We start from the raw sequence: 26,553 nt of genomic DNA on the forward strand, positions 1-26,553 counted from the left end.
GATTTGGGGACTCCTAATAGGTAGCGTAGAAACTGATTTTCTGTTTGTTGTATCAGAGATGGATTTTCAATCCCCCAAAGGCCCGCTCCATAGGTGGCAGTAGAAACGCATTTAGCTTTGTAGATTTCAATCAGCTCTTTCACTGGTCTGCCACCTATTTTCGAGGAGAACTTTTTTAGGGCGCCTATGAAGGCTAAATTTCTGGCATTAATAGCTGCTAGCCAGTTTCCCTTCCTATCAAAATGTATTCCTAGATAAGAAAATTGGTCTGTGGTCTCGATCCTCTTGTTGTCTAAGAAGATTGGACAAGGCATTTTCTTTGTACCGGGTCCACAGGCCATCGTGAAGGTTTTTGAAATATTAATTTTTAGCCCTCGTTCTTTCATATAATTAGCAAATTTCTGGACTGCCCTCTGGAGGCCGATGTTTGTTCGAGACATGATGGCAGCGTCATCAGCATAAAGAAATAATGGGGCAGGTGTGCCCAGAATTGTTGGGTAATCATACTGAGATTCCATTAAGTGTTTACCAATGGAGTTTATGTATAGTGTGAAAAGGAGGGGGGCTAAAATGCACCCCTGTCGCACCCCTCTCTTAATAGAAAATTTGCCAGAGCACTCCCCTTTGTTTCCAAAACGTACTCTGGCACCTGCGTCGCTATAAAGTGCTTTTATAAAGTGTAAAATATTTAAATCTATACCCATCTCTGATAAAATGGACCATAATATCTCGTGGTTCACGCAATCAAAAGCGGAACTCGGGTCCACAAACGTAACAAAAAGTTTTCCCTTTTTTGCCTGGTTATATTTTGATAGAACTAAGGCCAGGTTTAGGCTCTGTTCTATAGTACCTTTACCAGGGCTAAATCCATACTGTAGGTGTGACACTATCTTGTTCTCTTCCGCCCAAGATTGTATTCTGTTTAAAATTGCCCGAGCTGCTACCTTCATTAATGCATCTATAAGCGATATTGGCCGGTAGCAGGTGGAGTCGTCTCTGTCTCCATTCTTAAAAATCGGAACGACTATGGCTGCAGACCAAGACGGTGGGAACCCATGTCGGTTAGAATGGTTTAAGACATTTGTTAGCAGGGGGCCCCACAAGTCAGGTTCGGCTTTATACGCATCTGTCGGAACGCCATCCGGGCCTGGAGCTTTGCCTGAAGGGCTATCTTTGATTGCCTTTGTAATCTCCAGGCAAGAAAAAGATATGTCTATTGGAAATAAGATAGATAAAATTGTGGATTTTTGAATGAGTAACCCATCCGCCAGAGGATTGCTATAATTAAGGTCTTCATGTTTATCATAGAGAAGTTTGAAGTGATTCACCCAGGTTTCCCCGTTAATGGCTATATCTATAGTGTCTGACTGGTTGTTTCGTAGATAAGGAGCATTGACAGCTTTCCAAAAAGCTGTATTGTCCTTAGCTTTAGAAGCTTCAGTTAGGGCCAGCCAGGCCTCTTTACGTAATATTTGTTTCCTCGATTTTACAGCCAAGTTATATGCTTTTCTACACCTGCGAATCTCGACTGGTGATTTGTTTGTTTCATGTAGCGCCCTTTTAAGAGCTTGAAGAGCTCCAGTACAGTTTTTATCAAACCAGCCGTGGCTGTTTTTAGAATTAGGACGATATTCTCTAGTTAACAGTTTTTTAAGCTCAAATTGGATTTTTAAAAAGGAGGTCATAATTTCTAGTGACTCCTCTTTTTCTGTTAAGCAGACAAGTATGTCATTTCGGGAGGTTTCCAGTAGTTTATGAAGGAAATCTACGGGATTTACCCTATCCCATTTTATCGAGTAGCCATTTTTTGTGGCTAAATTAATGTTAGGGTGGTAAGTAAACTTCTCTATGGAGGTCTGATGTATATTTTTAATTTTAAGATTGAAGGAGATTGGGTAATGATCGCCAAAAAGGACATCAAGCGTTTCCCAATCTACAATTAACCCTGCGTTGGGTGAGGACATAAGGGTAAAATCAATAATAGAGCTACAACCCCGCCCATGAAAAGTTGGTTGAAAGGGGATATTTGGGGTACATAGTTCATTTATAAAAGACAAATTGAAATGAAAAAGCACGTTATTAAGAAGATTTCCCAGTTTAGAGTGAACAAAATGGGTTGGGTTATCGTCCTTATGTTTACCAAGGCCGCAAATACCTTTGGATCCATAAGGGCAGATTGTACAATTAAAGTCACCCACCCAGATCAAAAACGACTCATCTTCTTTCTGGGTCTTAATAGTATTTACACTCTGAGTAAGTATATCGATCTGGCTTTCTAGACTGTTAATTGGAATATTATTATAAAAATTAATGAGGGTCACAGATTTTACGTGGCCCCAACTAATGACTAAGATCTGATAGAAATCAGTGAATAAGTATTTAACAACTTTTATATCCTGTGTCGTAGAGAGATATATGGCCAGGCCTCCTTTATTTCTCCCCTGTGGGGTAAATTGTGCAGGTGCATGAAAAGTCTGATATCCCAATATGTGGAGTTCATCAACAGCCCATGTTTCCTGGAGGCAGATGACACTAAAAGTGGACACAATGTCTAGCCAGGGTTGATGGGATATTTTAATAATAAGACCTGCAATGTTCCATGAGATAATGTTTTGAGCCACCAGTGGCTTCCTCGTAAGGGAATCATTGGTAATTTCATCTCTAGGTATAGGATTTAAAGTTGAAAGGGAACTAGGCTCAATGATAAGATCCAGTTGGGGAATGACTTCCAAATGAGGTTTATCAGAGTTGGTATGAATCTGATCGTTGACTGCCTCTTTAATTAAAATTCCCTGAGCACAGTGGTTATGGGCATCCAAATCAAGGGTTCCAAGGTTACGATAGAGATTGGGAGCCACAAAAGACTGTTCATAGGAGTGAGTTTCCGGGAATACTTCCATCTGTCAGTCCGGATCGTCTAAGTCTGTCAGTGCTTCGAAACGATTAGTGATAGGGACAGGCCATAAGGAATACTGAGGTAGATTACGAGTATTTAGATGTTGATAAGAATAAAGCCTGTCTGGGAGGAGTGGGGGGGGGGGGGGGAAGTGGTCCGTCCACTGTCTTGTTGTACTAAGATGTTGAGGTAATGACGAGTGTCTGACGTTTCTAGGTGTTTTAGAGGTGAATTCATTGTTACAAGGGGTAAGGAGAGATTGGGGATAGAAGTAGCTCAAAACACGGGTTGATATTCCTTCCCTTCCTCTCTCAAAGAACCAATCCGCTATGTGGGTTACTGCTCTTGGATCTTTAAAATTAGTAATTATGATATCACCCTCTATGTCCTTTGGCCTACATCCCAGCCAGGACAGCCTTCTCACATGTAGTATCTCACCGTTGATATTGGGAGGCAGAGGCCTATGCTTGCTTAACCAATCAATTACTTTATTTTTAAGTTCTGTAAACCCCTCTTTCTTACCCGGTGCTAGTTTTGGGACTCCTGTCAGTATAACGGCATAAGGTGCCGCCTCAGGTGGTAGATCTATGCGCACGTCCGTTCTTTTTAGAGACTTGTTCGGAGAAGGTACCCTAGTATTATTAGCGGGTTTACGACCTAAGATGCTAGATCTTTCAGTAGTATTGTATTTGAGGAGGATACAGCTTCTAAAGTGTCTAATTGTTCGGTTAGCCTTTTAAGTCTCTCAGAGAATGGGAGTAATAAGGATTTGACTAAATGTTCAATCCTCTTGATTAAGTCGTCGTTTAAGTCAGAGACAGCAGATAGTTGGTCATTGGTAACTTGTGCAGGGTATAATCTTGGTGTTTTTGGTCGGTTGCCTTTCATACCCTCGCCCCCCCGCTTTCTCTTTGCTGTTACCCCAGGTTTTGGTTTATTTTGAGGATTGTTGTTTTTATTAGGTTTTGATTTTTCTTTGGGTGGTATGATGGGTGGGGCCTCTGACAGGATGGAGTATGCAGAAGGGCCCGAGTTAGTATTAATGATCACAGGTTCCGTTGGAGTATCCGCTATCAGTGGCTGAGTTTGTAGAAGTAAGGGAATGCCTGGATCACTTATTTGAATAGAAGTATTGGTCGTGGGTGGTAATGTGGGAGAGGGAATTGTTTGAATGGGGCCTAACGATGAACGTTTGTTAGGAAATGGGCCAAGCGACAGACGACGCTCTGTGTCCGCTATTTGATGGTCTAGTTTCGAGACAGCTTTTGCCAAAAAATGATCTAGAGTACCTTTCCGTGGGGGTCCTAATGAGGGAGTTGTCATTTTAGTTACGTTATCAAGCGGTTTGAGGGCCATTTTAGGGCGTATATCAGACAAAGTGGTATTGATAGGTGATAATGAATTACGAGATCTGTAAGCAGAATGACTAACAATCGTAATTGGCAGTATGAATATTATAACAAGGATGGAAAAGTCTTACTATCAATATTGCATTCAGTCCTGAATTCCAGAGCCAAGGGGGGGGGGGGGGGGCCCGGCCTGGCCTCCCTTGGCCCCTGACGGCCACAGACGGCCCGCCCTCTGCCCTGGGTCAGCCCGGCGCTGCCTGCGCGCGGTCCCGCGGCGCGGGGTAGTGTCCGTTTTTTAAACCCCTCCGGGCGCGGGAGATGGCTTCGCGCTGCTTCCGGGGTGGGAACAAGGAGGGAGCCTGGGTATTGTAGTCTCTTCCTCCCTCCACACTGCGGCCGCGGGATTGGAAATGCGACGGCGGGAGGGAGGAGGCGGCAGGAACAGCTGATATGGCACCACTCAAGGAACAAGCAGCAAAGGTAGGACCCAGCAGGGACAAACAGTCGTTGTGCTTCAGAGACGCCCGCTCTGCCGAGGTAGTGTCCGTTTTTTAAACCCCTCCGGGCGCGGGAGATGGCTTCGCGCTGCTTCCGGGGTGAGAACAAGGAGGGAGCCTGGGTATTGTAGTCTCTTCCTCCCTCCACACTGCGGCCGCGGGATTGGAAACGCGACGGCGGGAGGGAGGAGGCGGCAGGAACAGCTCATATGGCACCACTCAAGGAACAAGCAGCAAAGGTAGGACCCAGCAGGGACAAACAGTCGTTGTGCTTCAGAGACGCCCGCTCTGCCGAGGTAGTGTCCGTTTTTTAAACCCCTCCGGGCGCGGGAGATGGCTTTGCGCTGCTTCCGGGGTGGGAACAAGGAGGGAGCCTGGGTATTGTAGTCTCTTCCTCCCTCCACACTGCGGCCGCGGGATTGGAAACGCGACGGCGGGAGGGAGGAGGCGGCAGGAACAGCTGATATGGCACCACTCAAGGAACAAGCAGCAAAGGTAGGACCCAGCAGGGACAAACAGTCGTTGTGCTTCAGAGACGCCCGCTCTGCCGAGGTAGTGTCCGTTTTTTAAACCCCTCCGGGCGCGGGAGATGGCTTTGCGCTGCTTCCGGGGTGGGAACAAGGAGGGAGCCTGGGTATTGTAGTCTCTTCCTCCCTCCACACTGCGGCCGCGGGATTGGAAACGCGACGGCGGGAGGGAGGAGGCGGCAGGAACAGCTGATATGGCACCACTCAAGGAACAAGCAGCAAAGGTAGGACCCAGCAGGGACAAACAGTCGTTGTGCTTCAGAGACGTATATATGTTAATGGTCAGATATGCCAAATTGGTGGCTAGTCATGGTCTTAAACTCTTTTGTATTGCGTTTTTGTAAAAATTTGTGGTGTTTTTGTATATTTGTGTCCAAAATAATTATGGATAAAAATTCAAACAAACATCTTTTTTGTTCTTCTAATAAATACTATTAATTAGTGCTGGCGTGGCTTGATTGAGTGCTCCCGCGCCATTTTCTTATTATTAATCAAAATTGATCATCAGTATTGGCAGACAGTTTGTTCTTTATGCGAAGGGGCTCAGCATTACTGATTAGAGCCACACCTATTTTTGTTCTTGGTTACCACTAGGTTGGTGGCATCAGTAATTATTAGATCAAGACTGTGGCCAGCTGAATGTGTTGGACCTGATACCATTTGGTGGAGCCCCAGTGATTCCATGTCTAGTAAGAGACACATGGCACCGGGGTCAGCTTGATTATCAATATGATAATTAAAGTCCTCTAAGAGCAGAAAGTGGTCTGCTGCTAGGATGTGCAGTGCTAGCCGTTCCATGAGCTTCGCAGTGAAATCTTTCTTTCCATCAGGTGGACGATAGACCAGTGTCCCCTTCCAGGTTAGGTTGGTTGAGGTCTTAAGTTGGAATATTATCATTTCCACCGTAGAGGTGGAACAAGAGTCCAAGGTATCCATTCTTATAGGATTCAGTGTCACGATTGCTACTCCCCCCTCCATTTTTCCGTCTAACACACCTAGTTATACAATAGCCATGAGGAAATACTATGGCTACGTAGGGAGAGGAGGACTAATTTAGCCAGGTTTCAGCGATCAGGCATATGTCTGGCTTTGTGGGATCTAAAAAAAATCCCAAAGTTCTGAAGCGTGCTTGGGGATGGAACATGCGTTTAAATAGGTGAACTGAAACGGGGGGAAATAGTCTTCTCTGAGTTATAGTCTTAATATTGACAGAGGGATAGCTGGTTAAGGGATCAGATGTTAAGGGCCCACGAGCTCCATGCCTAGCTGGGGAAATGATACTGGCCCAGGTAAAGTTACAGGTGCCACATTGCCAGTGGTCTAGGTTATCAGGTAGGTGGAGTTTCTTTCCACAGAAAGTGCCGACAGCATGTTTCAATATCGTTGTAAGCTCCACACTCGAGTAAATTATATGCGACATAATTACTCTGAAAGATGCAGCCTTCCTGGTGGCGGCCAGGTGCAGACAGGCTTGCCTTTGGGGCGTCAGCTGCGAGCCCGCTGTGTGTCCACTGCGCATCTGCGTCGGGCTCCAAATACATTAGGAGCAGAAGCCCGATGCAATGTGGGGTAAAAAGACTAGAACGACAGTTGCGCAAAATGGTGGCAGCTCACATCCCGGAAGTTACCCTCGAGGACTGCTCTCTCCGCTCAAACTGCACCCTTGCAGCCGCAGCAGACCGGAGAGCAGCCCAGAATGAGGACGAGAGGTGAGGACTACCAATAGTGAATGAGGCTAAGCAGTGCTAAGCTGCACTAAAAGTAGGTTTTAAAAATATGTTAAAATAGAGATTAGAGGAGTTTAAAAGAGTACTTGCGGAAGTCCCTCTCGCTGCACTTGCTCTGGGCGACCTTGGCTACTCAGCAAGGTCAACAACCTAACACGCCACCCAAAGCTACAGCTGTGGTCAAGGTTTGGAGAACAGTCACACAAAATTGCAATAGGAAAACAGAAGAGTGCATCTTAACAGCCCCCATGGGTAAGTGATGATTCGAGGGAGCTGCATAGATAGCAGGGATTTCACAGTTGGGGTGTGATAAGGATCACAACATAAGGTGAGGTATGTGGCCCAAACGTGATGAAGTCTTCTGAACATCTACAGTATTTGTTTTTGAGTCCAAGGAAATATTTTGATATCTGAAGTTTTATCATGATTTTGGGGTTCACATCTAGGATGATGCCAAACTATCAGGTGATAGACTTCGGGAGCAGAATGCGGTCAGAATCACCTTTTCAAAAGCAAATCTTTTTGATTTACAAAACAGTGGTTACTAACATCCCAAAGGATTTGATTAGGCTGAGCTCCCGCTCTAGGGTAGAAGATACAGACATGGAAGATTCGCAATGGGAGGAAGCCTTACAGTATCCTAGTAAGTGTTTTTGTGCCGGCTTTGGACAGGGGGAGCTACAAGTGTTACCTTGAGTGAAGAAGACTTAAAAAATGAGGAAAACTAGAATAAACCTCTGTCTTAGCGTCCTCACAGATGATTTTTCCACACTATGTGGCACCCAAGCGCATGGGGTTTTGGGAGGGGATGGATAGATGCTTCAAGGCAATACACAGGTCCCCCAGATGCTAAACGTAGGTTATTAGGGATATATTATGATGACCAGCAACGCTATGCAATAAGAGCTATTTATCTGGGACTAATTGTCACTCACCAAGGCGTGGCTAAGTTATGGGGCAGGTCTAAGGTCCCCTCTGCTGAGGTGGTATGCTACTATAGACTGGTGAATGCTCTGACGACCATTTGGACAATTAGGTAGGGGATGCCCTAAGTCAAATCAAATAAAAGGTGAAGCTTCTGAACCAAAAATATAAAAGGTCTAGAGGATGGCTAAAATTATGCTATGCTGGTTACGTGGTAGGAATTATTGCTTATGATGGGCAATTTTGTCCACTCTGGGATGTTGGCTGCCCCCACCTCCTATGAAAAGAGATGCTAATCCTCTAATGGAAACTGCGCTTTATTGTACTTAAATGATCGAAATGTGTGCACCATTGACAACTGACACTATGGACAATGGAAACAATACATAACTACATTTTTGTTTAATGGCTGTACTAACGCAGTGACATTTTCTTAAACAAAAATAGACCACAGAGTCAGAAATAAATGCAGAAATTCACATTTAAGTGATACAGACAGGTATGCAAGTCTAAAACTCTAAACTTTCACTGCTTATAAATTCCTTTTCTGCTACATTAAGGGAATTGGACATATAGTCCCCCTTGTCCTCAAAGTCCAAATAAGGTTTATCTCCCAACGTGAAAATACAGCAATATTTGAGATGTCTGCAATTTTACCCAACGAGATCAAGACGTTCATGGCATATAAAACTGATTACAACTCAGTATCCCACCAGTTTGAGTGACAACTGATTTTTAATATGTACTAATACCCTGAGGTGACTAGGTTTGACAAATTCCTCCTATTCCCTAAATCTGGAAGCAAAAAAGGGAAATTACAGGCAGACTTGGCATTTTAGTGCTTTGAATCCTTGTGTAATCAGAGTTTCCCCGCATTGTCTCCCCTGACCAAATTTGTAAGGAGAAAATTGTAGTTGTTTACTGCAAAAAGTAGAATTCTTGCCCTTATGTACTTGTCAGTTCACTAAAAAGCATCTGAAATTAAGATCCAGGGAAGAAACTAGGAAAAAAGGGAATGCTTTAAACAAGGATTCTTTACTGTCCACAAATATATCCTAAATGTAAAGCTAGTCAACATGCAGGGCATTTTAAAAACAACCGCCATTCACAACCTAGCAATAATAAATAGTGAGCAAAAAGTCTAATGTGTATAAAACAGCAATGCTGAAGGACTCATGGTAGCATACTCCAACAAAATCTATCAAATCCCAATATTTTTCAGGACATCTAAAATATGTATGACAAACTTTTGCTAAATATTTGTGTTTACCTACAAGATATAATATTATGTTTGCATGAAAGGCACAATTGTCAAAAATGTTTAATAAAACCAAACTAACAGTTTATTATAGTGTTTTAGACAAGGCTATTAGGTCAACCAATGCCATGGAACTAGCTTGCACTTGGCTTCACTGAGAGCTAGTAAAGTAGAGACATGTACATGGTCTTCCTGTTCTAAAATCTCAGCTAGGAGAAAAGCCTTACTAGACAAAAATATGTTTTAGATGTTGTGGCAAGGGGCTTGTTTCCGGAAGAGAACTGAGCATTTATTCATTCATCATTCATTCTATTCTCCTGACTGAGAAAACAGCGATAAACAACTTACGTTGGATTAAGAAAAGTCCCGGCATTTACTGAACTTGGTTCTTTCATCTGAACATTACAATGCGTGTTTTCTAGACCGTTTATGAAGCATTAGCCATCAAGAAGCCAGTTTAGCCCTCCAGGGCCTTAGGGTTAAATACATATTGATTATATTTTTTTCTTTCAACAAGAAGCTAAATAAATCATATTGCTAGTGTGGAAAGAAAGATCGAAGATGGGTCTTGCTGGGCTTCGTCCTACAGTTCACCAAATTCTGGATAAATGAATGAATGTCAGTGTTCTGGAAACAATTACCATCTCATACATATATGAAATTTGATTTACCTTTGAAAAAAGTTTGAGGTGTTGGGGAAAAAAAAAAAAGCAGGGGAAAACTGTATATGCTTCTGTAAATGCTCTAATTAAAATAATAAAGCGGGTCAAGATATACAATTGGTACGGTCTGAGTCATCGTAAGACTAAGCCTGTCTGATGTGGGGACCAGTAAGACCAAGGTTTCCTTCATCGACGGGGGCACTGACCTACCTCCCCTGTCTCAGTGAAGATTTGAAATACTTTGTCAGGGAGTATCTCGGTGGCAAAAGGCAATCACCTCTGTGGGTTTTTCTGTTTTTTTGGATGCCATGGAGAGCCTCACTCTGCTCTTCTTTTGTAACGAAGGATCCTGATACACTGATATGTATATAGTCATCAATATCAAATGTGTAACCAATCTAAAGGTCACTTTTTAGTGCTGGCATTAGATACTGAGAGTCTACTTGTTACAGTAGATTGAGGTTGTCTGCCATTGATTCTAGATAAATGTGGGTTTGGAACAAGTAAGTTAAAATTCCTTTACCGTAACGTGTTGATAAATACTAGTAAACTAAATGCGACTCATCCACCCTCTATCTTGTAGCATGAGGCAAGGATGTACATATTAACCCTTTGTGTTCAGCCTCAAAATGGGAGCCTGTGTTCAAAATATTAAGCAAAAAGAAAACCTCTAAAGACTAAAAGTGATTACTTAAACATCACTGAATACTTTTGTTTGCAGGTGGATTATGTTGGTTTTCCAATCATAATTAGAGATATTATACAAGATTCCAGATTTAAAGTCAACAACATGCAATCCATTGTTTTCCTTACAAGGACAAGCATGATAAATAACTTGAAAGAATACTTCTGCCGCCGCCAAATTTAAACACTAAGGCCTCTACTTAACTAGATCCTTCATCTGAGACTTGTTTATTCAAAACATCAGCAACAAGATTTTGTGATGCAGCAATTTCAGTATTTTATTTAAGGGGGCAAAGAAACCAGTTATAAGCCTGGGTGCGACCTCCATGGCTTTATTTCGAGTGGCGGGGAAATAAGAGTTGATGGACCACGTAATATAATGCATCTGACCTCAAAGTGTTTATCTTTTTACTCAGTGCTACATCAGTTATAATCAAAAATCTAATTTGTATTGGAAGTTCAATCTTGCATTTCAGCAGCAATGAAAGACGGCTATCTGGGTAAAGTGATGCACTACTATTCTTCAATGATAGTGGCAATCTCATGGGAGAGGATATTGGTTTGCCGAAACAAGCTCCGTCAGATACTGCATATGTGAAAACCATAACGTAGGAGCCTCAGAATTTCTAGGAGCACAATCAGAGCATTGTAGGAATTCAGGTACCACTCTTTTATGCTTAGACTACAAAGGATAGACAATGTCATCTCTTGGGGAGGAGTGGGAGAGAAATCCCCAAACAAAAAGATGGATAACTAAGGAGGGGCTAGAAAGAAAGACTAATCAATGTATTGATTCAAGAGGATCTTGAATCAAAGATGGTCACAGCATGAGGAATACGTGCATGATCTGAAAAAGCATAAATATGAAATTTATGTTAAGGGACAGAATAAAGAAAGAGATAAGGCAGGGAGGTCCCTAGCTTGATTGTGGCTAAGGACAAGGCACTATAATCAACTGCTGCAGTGAAAAGGTAGAATGTCTCAATTGCAAGTCAATAAGAAAGAATGAGACATTTTCTTCTTTTTGATATAGAATCAAGCCTATTTTCTCTAACTAGGCAAGCGCTGATCCTAAACAAGTCACATGTTTATCCAATTAGCTACAGCTGATTAGGCTCAATCACTGAACAAGGCAGTACATGGGCCACAGAGAAGACATGCAGAGGCAGGACACCAGGGTTGAGATGACCTGTCTGTTAAAGATCATTCAACATTAAACGTTTTGTCCTGGCTGTTCAAGGTTTGTAATGTGATTCTTAAAACAGGTGAGTTTTCTACCATTAAGAGAAAAGAAATGATTATATCACTGAAAAAATCAATTTAGAAACATCAGGATTATCAGGCCAACAGGCCACTTTAGACAATCAGGGTCGATATGATAATCTATAGTAAGAATTTCACGGACAGTTTGGCTAAGGCTATAGACTCACTGACCAAGAAGGATCACGCATTATTTGCACCAGGTTGCAACGTTTCTTTTAACTTGCACAGTCCACTTTTGGTTTCAGACAAGGGTTGAGAAAAAACAAGTTATTAAGCAGTTCTGAATCTTGACACCTACAATGCATTTAACTCTATGGAATGAGCATTCTAGACAATGGTATTACATGGCAGGGCCACAGTTCATGTGTTGGACAGCTGCACTGCATCAATGGCAAACTGCAGGCTAGAATTCAGACACCACTGTGGTTTCAGATAGATGGCCTATTCAGAGAAGGATGCTCCAGCAACACCCTCTCTGCTCAACTAGTATTTGTACTAGTACCAGAACCTCTCAGTAACTTGATGAGAAGCAGCTATGCAGGCAGTGGCATATTGGCAGGTTGAATGACTGACGCATGTTTTACTGTTATTTGTGGATAACATTTTCCTAATTTCTAGGACACCACTAGCAAAACAGACAGACATTTAAGAGGTGGTCGAAATATTTAGTCGATATCAGCTTCAGGACCAATGTGTCCAAATTACGTTTCCTTATGTCAACTGAGGGTCACATTGGGGCTCACAGTAGCAGCAGATTTCTTTAAATAGCCCAGGACAGGTACACAAGAAAGCCCTTACATTCATAATCTGATATGTTCATAAGGGTCTGATGAGCAAAAGTGAATCATTGAGCTTTGCACCCAATTCAAGTGCCAAAGACTGGTTGTATAGGATCAGATCAATTGGTCATCCACCACCAATATAAGGGTCAGTTTCCAAAGGTAGTACATAAAATGCTTAAGCTACTTTGTGGAAGAGGCGGCATGGGAGTACACAATTTCCACAATTACCATTTGCAACCCACAGCAACACACAAGGATGCTTACGAATCTCACTGCTCCAAATCCCGTCTGTTTAATATATTGACAGATAATGTTCCTATTATAAGGTTGCCTGTGGCTTTTAGGAGGGAACGCAGAAAAGATACCATCAAACCAACTGATATGGTTTCCTATTTCAATAATAAACTATTATAGTGGCAATAGTGTTTAAGGACAAGTGCATGGTAATTAGTAGATAGCAATAGTTAGGCAGGGATGTGCAACCGATACAAGTAGAAAAAATACATGAGGAGCCCTCCATTTATTAGGTCGAGCATTCAAGACCTCTTGTAAATACTTTAGTATATACTTATATATGTATGTACTTTGTGGACTCTGGAGATCAGCCCCAGGACTTGTCTGCTTCCACTTAGGTCCATGTTAAAGAACAGTAGAAGTTTCAGCACCCAGGCTAATTTGCTGTATAGCTAAATACATATAAGGTCCCAAAGGTGAGACCGATTGCATTGCAACTGCTTGTTTTTAACTTGGAATGCACACAGTTGATACATGTAGCACTATATAGATATTGGGTCAGAACAACAAGGATGATATTTCCAGATTAAATGTGGAGGACAAAGTTGGGAGAATAGATGGCCATAGATTGAAACTTCCACTATTTACAGACCACTTCAATGAGGAACCACTGTGCAACAGATGGACAAGAGACCAGGAGAATGAGACTGTAAGCAACAACTTGAAAAACACTTGCAAAATATCAAAGTGCCACAGTTCGTGCAGAAAGAAGACCTATCCTTCTACAAATACGTTTTTAAATTACCATATATGCTGTAGTGGGTTGTCTGAAGATGGGGGGCGGGGGCGAAAGAAGATTGTGAAAATGACTTTGTCTGGCAATGTTCTTAACTGCAGGTTTTGTATGTATACACGTGATTTATTTATAAAGTAAAAAAGCAAAAACCTAGCTTCAAAGCTGTAAAAAATGAAGGCGTAACAATAGAGAATTGGCCTCAGTCAGAGCAAGTAAGCAAAAGCTGGAGTAGTCAAGAGAATGAGATTTACAAAAGCGAAGAGAGACATCAGGAAAAAGGATAAGGAGGAGTGATATTACTTGTTCAGTGTGAATGGGCGTGGAGTACCAGGCCATTGCTGCATAGTGAGATAAGGCCCGACATCTGTACTTCTTTCTGTACTCACAGTTGACCATTGTGGTGGGTAGTTTGTGTTGACCTTTTGTTTTTTGTTTTTTAAAAGGACAGAGTAGGTCTTGAATGCAAGATGAGCTAGCAGAGGGAGCCATTGGAGTTCTCTGATGGCTGGTCTTAGATAGTCTGTCAAGCCTCCAACGTCCTTTGACAACCACAACGCAGTATGGAGAACACCAATCTGAGGACTCCGGTAGGTCTCACTCGCCGACTAGTAGGGTCTTGTCTCCATCAAGATAGGACAGGACCAGTTTGCTCAGCAGTTATGAAGTCAAATTCCAGAAGATAAGCCTTTTGTTTGCTGAGCAGAGACAGTTAGTGCCAGATGTTTTTCCTCTGTGCAATGTGAATCCTGATTTCAAGATAGGAGATTTCTTCAGTATTTAAGGAACTTGGTGCTACCAGAAACTCAAGGAGTGCAGCCTTCAAGATTTATAATGGAGAGCCAGGCGTGCACTAATTGTTGCTTGCTGTTACAGGAGATTACCCCAAATTCTGATTATGTTGGCCTGAGTTTAAGTGAAACCTTTGAAAGCCATGCATAATTGGTGGCAAATCAGCTCTTGAGACTTTTGCAGTCATGCTATGAGGATACTTTCAAGTAAAGGAAGTTCATGTCCGCATACCGATAGATATCTAAATCCTTTTTTCTTTTTTGTTAAGAGATCTCCAAGAGATCCCATGTACACGCCTGTCACAGGTGAAAAGATGGAGACTTGGGGAATGCTGTGGGCTAAAGGGATTGGCTCAGATCAGGACAAAATCATATGAACAGGATTCGTTATTCAGTTAGGATGGAAACCATAGCACAATGTTCCTGTCAAAGTTCCCTGCACAAGTAATGGCGCCAAGCAAGGTCAATGGTCGAAGGTGTGTACAGACGACAGGACAAAAAGGCGATTGTTGCTAACATAAGTGATAAAAAGTGAATTGTTGATCATTTGAATGGCTGCCAGGAAAAGCACGTGGGTGCTATAACATTAGTTCACAAGGTTGTCAAGGTGTGAGAGGGGCAGGGTGTGATTAATCCAGTGAGGAATCTTCAGTAAAGGTTGCAATGATTATCTCGAGAAGAGCTTTAAGGGTATTCACTGGGATTACTGTTCACTATAAACAAAGAGATGATCTCACATTCGTATGTAGTGGCCTTAATTGAATGGAGGAGGCTTCCCAGTCAATCAAGGTCTACGCACCAGATTAAAAATGAAAAAGCAGGTCTGTCCCTGCCACAAATCTACCATATTCAGAAATGTTCTCGAAAAGATACATTACAGCTTGATGTTTACAGCTTTTACCGTTACACATGCAACAGTTACAACTTTGCAGGGGTTACACATTTTAATAATTTTATATTAAATGCAGCAGTGTCATTATGCTCAGCTAGTGTGGCAAATGGATACATTGGATCACTGGAAGTAAACACTGACCTTTGAGTTACCTTTAATAAAAAAAAAATTCCTCCTTCTGGACTGAGGACTTCATTATCCTTATTTTAGTTTGAGGGCTGAATGTATTGCCTGATGGCCGTTGGTTTTCTGTGGGCCAGATATACTAAACATTTTTATGGCCACAAATGCTCGGATTCTGCATTGCTACTGTGAAAATGTTTCTTCAAATGGACTATTCTTATTTTAGAAAATCAGAAAAGTTTTTTTAGACTCCTAAAAAGGAATTGCAAATGGATACCATTCGCATCTGTAAAGACGCTTGCTGTAGGCTTCCACGATGCCACTGCCGACTCTCATATTTTTTAAACTTCTTTTTAAACACAGTTTCATTTCAGGAAAAGGGGTGCATTTAAAAATGCTTTGTTTAAAAGCCTAATCACTGACATGGTGGTATGCTGACCCCCGCAGGCCCCCAGCCAATCGGAGTGAATTGCAATTTACAACCTACCTCATCAATATTCATGAGGTAGATCAGACTGCGACCTACTACAATTTGGAATTTAACGAAAAGACATTAAAACATAGATCGATTCTTAAAAATGTTTAACTGGTTGCAAAAAAAGGGCTTGTAATTTACGACCAACGGTTTGCTAGCAGTTTTTTTGTACATCTTGCCATTGTTTTTTTTTTTTATAATAAACTTTAAAAAAAGTCTTGGATTTGAACAATACAGGCCAAAATGAATCTGATGATACAAAGGCTCCTACCAAAGATAACCCTAAAATGTATTTGAGTAGTGGCACCAATTTGCCCTGGCAGTTCTTGTCAAAAGCCGCAAATGATGTCACTTACATTTCACACTGGCAATAAAGACATTCAATTAGAAAAATAATTAAGTTAACATACTTTTCATGTTGTTAAGAATAACATGTTTAGAATGTTTCAATGGGGACCAAGTACAACAGTATGTTTAGCCCCTTAATAAGGGCGCACAGTTAGTACAATAACCCACAGATATAATGAATAGAAAGCAAGTCCGTAAGAATAGGAACAATCTGTCTTACAGAAATCCATAGAGGCAACAAGACTTTGAACAATCCTATACTGGCAAACTATATCTTATTCACCAATTAGCAGCCCTCTTCATTAATATTAATCAGGCTTAAACTCACTCAAACGAAGTACTGATGCCTGCTTTGATCAGATGAAAGAAAACTCAAATTTTTAATTGATATGTACTATGTTTACCTTATGCATTTGATGCATGCCCTCTGGTGGATAATCTGATGGTCCCAGGGTTGCCATTGGATGGGGTACACTGGGTGGACCAGGGCTTGGCCCCATCATGCTGTGTACAGAACCAGGTGATGGTCCAGGCCCTGGGCTAGGCCCTAAAATAGGGCCAGGAGAAGGGCCTGGTCCAGGAGAGGGACCAGGGTGAGGCATTCCGCCAGGATCTGTTGGGGTAGACATCTGATGCAAGGCTTCCACCAAACAGTTTAACTCTGAAATAATAAAATAAAACAGGATCAACCTCATATATATTCATCAAAATAACGATTGATTAAAAGAGCATCCTTGATAAGAATGGTCATGAAAACATTTCAAAGGGGCACACAAAATGTCTTTATGCTCATTAATATGTATATGCTTGAAAATATATATTATCCAAAGTAAGCATAATGTTTTACAAAATATTTACATCACCACTGCTGAGCACTAATAGTTTAAAACATTATGTATCTGAAGTACTTGCAATGGAAGAGCGTATTTGTGGGCAAAGGAGTACAGTTTCCAAACATATAATAGGGCCAGATAAAATCAAACAACCTACTAACCAAAAGCAGACCCGTAACCAAAGACACTGTACCGAATCGCAAAGCCTTTGCAACGCATACCAGATTAGAATAAACCCAACTTTTGATGAAAATGCAAAACATTCTAGACATAGATAGGCAAGGCTTACCAACAAACAAATAGTTAGCAGTTTAGAACATAACAGCATACTAGCATGGCACTGAAAAAACAGAATAGTTAACAGGCAATGTAAGCAGTAACACAAACAATTGCTTGCTGAGCGGAAACCAGCCCAAGACTAAATAGGAAGGCTGACAAATGTACAAACTTGACAAAGGCAATAGCAACTTTGAGTACATTGTAAAAACATGAGGATGGAGCAAGACTTTTGTTTAATACACGGTTGTGAAGAACGAGGGTTGGTGTACATGATACTTCATTTTGAAGAAATAGTGGTTTTCATATTATGCTCAAAATTGTCTTCCTTCCAATATGATTAATGAGAGATGACAAAACGTCTATGAATCGCACCTTCGAAATCTTCATTGAAATGCATGACACAGACTTAGACAGGGCAGATACAACCAAATTACATAAAGCATTTTACGTACAACCAAAATGCAAAAATGATACATCTAATAAGTATGCCTGGGACTATAATCCTAGACATCATATTACTCTTCTAGATGCCTCTTTAACACTGGCAAGATGAATATTAACTGGGCACACCCAAGAGCTTCGGGCCTTGGAATTTTATTTTTCCAGAAATGCAACATGGGGAAGGAGAGTACTAGGGGAATGGTGTCGGGCAGCTATTACAATGCCTCAGTGAAATGTACTGCGGGAAGTTATTTCACCACTGCAATAAAGTGGAACTTTTCACCATGAATTCTATATTTGTATGGACAGTACCAACACTGGTCAGCAGAGATGCTAAATGAACACGTCATTAACCATACCTTTATTAACGCTCTGTCTGGTGGATACTCTAACTGCAAATTCCTCACCTTGTGAATATCCCCAGATGCCAAAGTGGATCGGATCAGGAAACTCAAATAGCAGTGCTTCTGTGTGCCGATGGGTGGCCATTGAAGAGCCGCCTATGCGCACTTACACCAATTTCTTTCAGAAGGTTGTCTGCAGCTTCAGATGCAGAGCTCATCAGTAGACTGGAAGGACTAGCATGCAGATTCCTAAATTGGGACCACTTTAGTAAGAAAAGGAGCCCATTCCACAGAACGGGGAGGTGGGAAGGTAGTGAAGAATCTCAGTTTAGATGGAGTATCCATCAGAAAGACAATTACCAATGGATACTTCTAACCACAGATTCCTCACCTTGTGAAAATATACCAAAGCAGTATCTCCCAAGGTATTGGGTCTGAGGAATGGTTCACATCAAAAAGTATAAGAGGACTGAAAGGCTAAACTGCCCATCCCGATGGACATAAATGCCAAGGCAATAGTGCTTTGTGAATGTGTGCACTGATACCCAAGTAGTAGGCTGACAGATATCCAGGACAGGCACTCTGCATGACAACGCAGTGGCAGCAGCCTTATCTCTGGTGGAAAGGGCCTTCAGAACTTTTGAAGGCTGTTTACTAACCAATGTGCACCATATCTTAATACAGAGGATTATCCATTATGAGATGGTCTTCTTCTGCACTGCATTGCCCTTCTTTCCCCCAGAGAACCCCACAAAGAAAAAATCATCCACCAACTGCTTCTTGGTAGACTTCATGTAAAATCTCAGTCCAACTGATTGAGTAATTTACTTCAGCAGGAACTCAGCTTGAGTTCTTAACACAAGTTTGTCCGGAAAAAAGGTGGTATCAGGCATATGGGCATCTAGATCACTCTCACAGCGTGCTGTAATTAAAATCCGAAAAATTAGTTTTAAGGTCAGTAGGTGCTGTGGAAAACTGTGTACTGGCTCAGAAAGTGCACACAAGGACAGGGAAAACCTAATTTAAGTCCTGCTGTGGTATCATAAAGATGTAAGGAAGCCTCTGCGAAGGAGTCAGGTGTGCTGTTGGCAGGTTGACCTCAGATGTCAGCAGGTTCACCCCCCCCCCAATCACAAGATCCAAATTAGGACAATGGACCCTATCCTTCTTTGTCACAATGAATTAGCAAGAACAACATCCAGTACCCACCTTTGAGGCTAGTATCCTATCTATGGCTTCTGTGGCCAAAACAGCCTGCACCTCTAGGTGTAAACCAGGAAGATGGTACTCCGAATGCTGCTCTGATGTAGGTGGCAGGTGGGGTGGGTTGAAGAACTGTCTGATGCGATGCGATGCGATGCGATGCTCTGCCAACCCTGAAGGAAATGGCTGACCCTGATTCACATCAGATGGCTGTGTGCCACTAAGGGTGCATTAAAGAGGTTTTGAAGTTACTGTCGGAGGGTGGGGGATTTGGGTCCTACGCGGCCCCTGATGAACTGTGGCAAAAATTATAGATGGAATGCTGAATGAATCAAACATTCACCCTAAGTCGAGAGATCTGGGTTAAATCCATTGTTCTTTTGTTCACTACGCCACCCCAGTTTGGACCCAGCCATATGCAAATCAGTCTTGACCCTGCTCCTCATGGGAACAGTCCAGCTGTTTGATACATTCAGCATTCCAGCTATCATTTGTTGCCGCAGCACTTTTCACACTTCTGGACTGGTTATGGTCTGTTGGGCCCACGATGACAAAGTGTCGGACAGTGCCATACAGTGTAGTCGAGTCTTGTAGAGTCAAGCTGTAAAAAATACAGCAGGGTGTTGAACTGTAGAGGTGCGTAGAGTGAGGTAAAAGGTTCGTATAGTGGAGTAAAGTTGAGTGGAGTTGTTCAACGTAGTGTGGAGTAAAGTACAATACAGTGTATTGGCGTGTTGTAGGGTGGCATGGAGTAGAGTGGTGTGGAGTGGCATAGATACCCATCCCTTGCATCATCTCAAACCTCTTTACTATTCAGATCTCCCAAACAACAAGCCTTTCTAAACCCTACCCTCTGACTCCTGCCCCCACTCATCCCAAACCTCCTCCTCCTGCTATGATCTCCAAAGAAACCCTTTCTAGACCCTACAATCTTCTATCCCTCCACAAACCTTTTCAATACAACTAACAGAGTTGCATGTTCACCGCTCAACTGAATTTCATATTTCCCTATACTAATTCACCATTAATCCTTTTTGGGTTTCGAAGCAGCATGCTACTTGCCGAAAAGCACTTCGAAGCCTTGTCAGGGGTAGTAAGTACTATATAAATGCAATTACAATAGTGTAGAGTTGAGTAAACTGTCATAAATCAGAGTGCTGTCTCGTACAGCAGAGTGCAGTGTTGTGTCAAAGTGTTGGAAAGTCTCAGACTACACTAGAATGTTGCACCGGCAAAGAGTGGAGTGTACAGGAATAGAGTGGAGTACAGTGTTGCAGATTTATATAGAGTGAAGTAGAGTCCACCCATAGCTTCCAGCCCACCCACAGCTTACCATTTGTGAGCTTCAGCATCGCTCAAATTTCCTTCATTCCAGTTTGCCACGGTATGTGTGGGTCATGTCCTCTTCTTGTGTTTGGACCTCCCTTAGAGCATGGAACAACTAATTGTACCTATCCACTGTCCCTTTTTTTGGGCTACTTTTCTGGTGTTAACGCACCCCATATGAGCACTTCTATTTTCAGTCCGTCTCCCATATCCCTGTCCATGTAGCTTCTATTCCCTTCCACCCATTCCTCTTCCAGGTTGGTTCTTTTTCGTACCACCTCCCTACCCTGTACTTTATGCCACTGAGCTCTATTCCACTGCTGTTTACTCTGCACCACTACTCTCTATGCCACTGTAGTCTGCATCAATGCGCTCTACACTCTGCGACACTGCACTCAGCGTCACTGCACCATTCTACGCCACTGCACCACTCTACTCTATGCCGCTGCACTCTGCGCCAGTGTACTTTATGCCACTGCACTATATGACACTCTACCCAGCACCACTCTATGTCACTGCACCCTACTCTTCACCACTTTACGCCACTATAGTTGATGCAACTGCACTCTATGCCACTTTAATCTACTCTGCACCACTCTACTCTATGCCACTTTAATCCCCTCTGCACTATTCTACTCTGCCACTCTACTCTAGGCCATTGCACTCTATGCAGCACCACTGCACTCTATGCCACTGCACTCTATGCCACTGCACCACTCTACGCCACGGGACTCTAGGCTAGTGCACTATATGCCACTCTACTCTGCACCACTCTAAGCCATTGAACTGTACTCTGTGCCACTCTACTCTATCCCAGTCCACTCTACTCTATGCCATTCGACTTAGGTCATGTCACTGCACAAAGTGGCACTACACAGAATGCCACTTCACTCTACCACACTCAAAGCCAATCTATGCCACTCCACACCATGCCACTCCCCTATGCCATACCACTCAACTCCACTGTATGACACTTAAATCTACCCTACTCTACGCCAGCCCACTCCGCTCCACACTACTCCAGTCCACTCCAGACACCACTCCACTGTAAGCCACGCTATCACACAACTCTATGCTATGCCACTCCAGTTCACTCTACTCTGCTGTACTACATGGCTAAAAGACACTGGCAAAGCCAATAGCTCTTGCATAGGTGAGACCTATTGACTTTGTCAATGCTTGTTTTTATTTAATTGTTTGCTTTCTTGCGCTCATTTACAATAGATTTTTTCTGCACTATAAATAGTGCAATCCAAACAATTTGCAATTATAGCCCAGTAGGGATTACCGACAATGTAAATATAATGCAGGTTTTCAATCATGGTTCTGTATAAGAAGGTGTAAATTGCTACACACAGGGGAATATTCGAGGCAGAGCTAGCCATACAATTTTCATTAGGGAATAAACAAATTAGCAGAAGACATTTTTCACTAGAAGGATGATTTAACTATATTGTTGAAGACTTGACTGTAAAGAACATTAATGTTTTTGTTACTTAAGCTTCTTTCCAAAGAGAGTAGAGCCCGAACGGCAAAAAGATGGCTGCAGAAAAGTAGATGTAAAACGAGTAACTGGATTACCACAGGCTTGTACAATACTCTTGGGTAGGTAGCATGGCTTCGCGCCACAGTACTAAAACTTGAGTCTCCATTGAAACTCCGAAGCAGATGCGGCGATACTGCCCACGCTCACTGAAGTAATGCGATCGTGCATTCTCCAACAGCTGGCACACAGCACCCAACAGGACTTTCTGCCATAAAGCAAACAGAATTGATCCCGCTGGTGTCAGCAACCCCCAAAGTCCAGATGTTGAGCGCTCCTGCGCCTATAATGAACCGTCGACTCTCTGCCACCTTAGAATTGTAAAAAAAAGGTGTGATATATTATCAAGACAGCAGTGCATTATTTGTTTGTCCTGAAGATGATGCCCTATACTCAATGTGGCATCGAAACGTCGTCGACACCCAAACACCCTATGCACTAGACTCAAGCTATAACACATTGTGCAACGGTGTTAAATGATTAATTTGTGTCTGTCTATACTGAGAACAACTGTACAGACCCATTTTGGCTTGCCCTTTGGCCAATTCTGTGTTCATTGTTCTGTCTTGTGTTCTGTTGGTCACGGCTGTGCCCACTTGTCATTTGAATGTTTTATTTGATACTACTTTTGAAAAATACTATGAAAATAAATTCTTGTCCGGCTGGACAAAAGACATACATTCTATTCTAAGTGTATGGTTATCTATCACACTGTATTCCTCCTGAATAGGGACCACTGTTCTCTATAACACAGTACTAAAACACAGCAGCATGTTCTAGATCAGGAAATTATATTATGGCGAATATTTGAAACCGTAATCCGTATTCTAATAATTCATTTGAAAGGAACGCTACGATTCATGCTTCTTTGCATTCATTACAAAGATGCAACAATGCATTTTTTATAAAAATCAATTTATTGTTCGCTACAATTTACGTATTTAATACACAGGGTGCATAAAACAGGTTATCCCCCGCCGCACCCCGCCCCAAAAGGCGCCGCAGATACGAGTGCCTCTATAAAGAGACAATGTGGTCACCGTACTGTAGATGATAACCACAAGGTCTTCACTCAAATCTGTACACAACTTGCGAAAAGGAACAATGTATTTGCCCATTTTAAATGGTCTTACTATCGTTGGGCCCTTGACACCTCAATACGATGAACACTTGAGTAGCCATTATTAGAGCAGCCTATGCAGTGGTACTGGTGCACCAGGATGTGAGGGGCCCACCTGCACCTGAATCAACACCGTCTTTTACTACTCAGCTATGAGGTAGACCAGGGAACCCATTTTCCAACCCAGCACTACGATCCATATCACCCTTACTACATACGCCAGTGCCAAAACTAACTAGGATATGGCAATAGTGAATAGAAAATCAGAGGGATGTTTGAAATGCAGTAGGGTCATAATGTGTAAACCCATCACTGACAACTGTTTCTGCAGTCAGTGCTCGAGCAACACTGCATCGTTTTAGTTTAAAAAAAAAAAACAGAAAGACAATTTTTCCCATGTCCAAGTTTTACAACAGAAAGAACCTTACACTTGTCCTCTGGGAAACTGAGACACTCGATGCGGATTTTTGAAAATGAACGCACTCAGTTCTGCCTACATTGTTAAAGGATGTAGTTGGGAATTACTGATACAGTTCCAAAGACTGACTGTCCATTTTACTTAGCTCTGTAGCGACAATATTTGGCACTAATCTGCTGTATGGCACAGCTACTCTTTAAGTTACAATGTCAATCTTACTGATATATCCCAAATAGTAAGTCAGAAGTCATGAACATTACACAGTTCATAACTGAATATTCCCCATCTGTTGCACAAGAAAGATTTTCTGGGGCGCGCGCGGCGGCGACACTTCCTGCCAAAGGAGCTCATTTACCGCAACGCTAATGTTCGCGGACGGGTGCCAACGCGTCTGAAACTGCCAGGAGTACTCGGGTAAGTTTCTGACCGCTTTCGTCGGCAAGTAACCCCTTTTTTTCTCCCGCACTGCAATCTCCTCAGTAATGGCGACCGCCATTTTGCGCCCTCCCGTTATAGCGCACAATTAACCCACTGACTGTTTTACTGTATCTGGACTCCAAACCTTCTGCTACTATTTCTACAAGATGATTTATCGTTTCTTTGCAAAAGGATATCCTTTTTCAGCAGATTGACGGGCCTGCTTTCTCCTAGGCAGTTTGGAATCATTTCTCCTCAGCACCATGTTAGCATTACTTTTCTACCTGCAGCATTTCCTGTTACTTGGTGCATTTTTGCCTTATCATGTTACCAATGTTTAGCACATTACTTGTCTGTCTGGTTCTACATTGCATTTTTGTGCACCCACAGTCTAGTCCAGTAATTTAATGAGCGCCACTATTCATTCCCTACAGCATTAATATCTTGAAAGATATACATTCCTGCTGGTTGCTTTAGCTCCTGTTTATCTGTTATTTGGTGGCGTTTTCAGTGACAGACGACTGTTTTTTTTGCAATACCTGTTGGGACTACTACCTTTGTACGTTTTCACGTTCTGCTTATTATACCCAAAGAAACTTTTTTTTGTTCCTTTTCTGGTGTTTCTCATAATTGGAGCTCTGAATTCGCCTCATTGGTCTGTATATTATGGATCATCTGCAATCTTCCAAGCCTCATGGTGCTGCAGGGTGTGTTTCTGGAGGTCGTAAAGATAGAACATCTAACTCCGGCAAGCGACTCAAAAAGGACCTCTGTTCTCCGCCTAAATCACCTCCTCCCCTCACGCTGGAGGATATTATGGAGGAATTACGCCTTATTCGTCCCTTTATGTTTGACACCACCGCTACTCTTCAAACAATTGAGGAGAAATGGTCCGGCCTTGACTTGAGACTGTCTGATGTTGAGCAGAAGATAAGTGATGCGCAAGATATTATTGCTAAAGTTGACACCCTCACCAAAGAAGTTACCCAATTTAAGAAGACTGCAGAAGATTTAGAAAATCGAAACCGGCATAACAACCTACGCATTATGGAATTCCGGAAGGTTCTGACATGATCTCTTTCCTGAAAACTCAAGATTTACAGATGGTTGGCCTTCCAAAATCAATGGATTTTAATATTCAAAGGGCGCACAGATTAGGAACTTAGTCTGCTTCCTCTTCTACTAAACTAAGAGGCATCATCGCCTATTTCCTGCTGTATTCTGATCTTATGGCGATCCTTAATGCTGCCAAACAACATAAACAGATGCTATGGTCTGGTCATAAAATCTTCTTTAGTCAACATGTATCCAAACCAACAGCCACCAGACGTAAAGAATTTCTTGATCTCAGACCAGCCCTGAAATCCATGAACGCTCGCTACGGCCCCATACATCTCTGCTTCTTTAAAGTAACATACAAAGACAGAACATTTTCCTTTGAGGATCCAGCTGACCTGCGGAAGTTCATCCATTCTCATAGAGGAGAACTAATGGAACTTAGCAATCATTGATTGTTTAGTTATTTGTCATATATGTTTGTCTCTCTCCCTGAGGCTTAATATTTGTGGTATGTTGTGTCATCCATCTTGACTGTGTCTTTATTCTATTCATATTTTCCAGGTTCCCCTTGTGCTGTCCTGTTGTTGAAGACCCATCCCTGCACTACCCTCATGTTTATCACGTCTGATTCATCCGGTTGCTTTGTTCTTTTTAGTTTGGTAAATTTCCTTCCTCCTTGTTCACTCGTCTATTATTTTCTATTTGGAGTTTTTTCTCCCTCCTTTCTTTATTGTTTTCCATATCAGTTTTATTTCCTCTCGGTGTTTCTTCTCAGTGTAGTGGTTGTCCTGGTTATTGCCGTCCCCCCCCCCCCCACACACACTATTGCTCCTTTTTGTGGACGGTTATGGCTAAAGCCATTTGTCTTTCTGTCATCCCTTCTTCCTTATCTCCTCCTAGTCATCTTCTTTCCCCTCCATCGTTTTTCTGGCAGCATTCTCCTTCTCTACTTTCTCCTATATCTTTTTCTCAGCTCATGCTTCTTTCTTGTTCTCTTATCTCGCTCTTGTGGTGGCTATCTGTTTCAATCACTTTACCTTTGGCTGTCCATTTTTTCCTCCTCTTTTTGTCTTTTTATTCTCTACTCTTTCCCGTCTCCAACTTCTCTTTACTTTCGGGCTTACCTTTTCTCAAAACTTACACATGAAAGGTCTTCGCGTTATCTCTTGGAATGTTAAAGGTATTCGTAACCCTGTTAAAAAAACAGCGAGTCCTATCTCATTTAGCAAGATTGAAATGTCAAGTTGCATTATTGCAAGAAACGCACCTCAAACTGCAAGATTTATCTTCACTGCGTAAACAATGAGTAGGGGAAATCTTTTGTTCTCCGGCAGTGAATAACAAA

General features: G+C 42.2%; 1 protein-coding gene across 3 annotated transcripts in view; it reads right to left on the minus strand.

Moving 5' to 3' along the window:
- The window catches only part of SMARCA2 (SWI/SNF related BAF chromatin remodeling complex subunit ATPase 2), a 1,761,756-nt gene that overhangs the window by 1,671,350 nt on the left and 63,853 nt on the right, over positions 1 to 26,553 (minus strand). For all 3 annotated transcript variants that reach the window (XM_085632958.1, XM_085632957.1, XM_085632956.1), the window contains exon 2: positions 16,630 to 16,886. In XM_085632958.1, the coding sequence (XP_085489084.1) occupies positions 16,630 to 16,854 (225 nt within the window). In that variant the 5' untranslated portion in view covers positions 16,855 to 16,886. The remainder of the gene's footprint in view (positions 1 to 16,629; positions 16,887 to 26,553) is intronic.

The sequence above is a fragment of the Triturus cristatus genome, chromosome 2_1, assembly GCF_964204655.1.
Source record: "Triturus cristatus chromosome 2_1, aTriCri1.1, whole genome shotgun sequence".
Classification (NCBI taxonomy): Eukaryota; Metazoa; Chordata; class Amphibia; order Caudata; family Salamandridae; genus Triturus; species Triturus cristatus.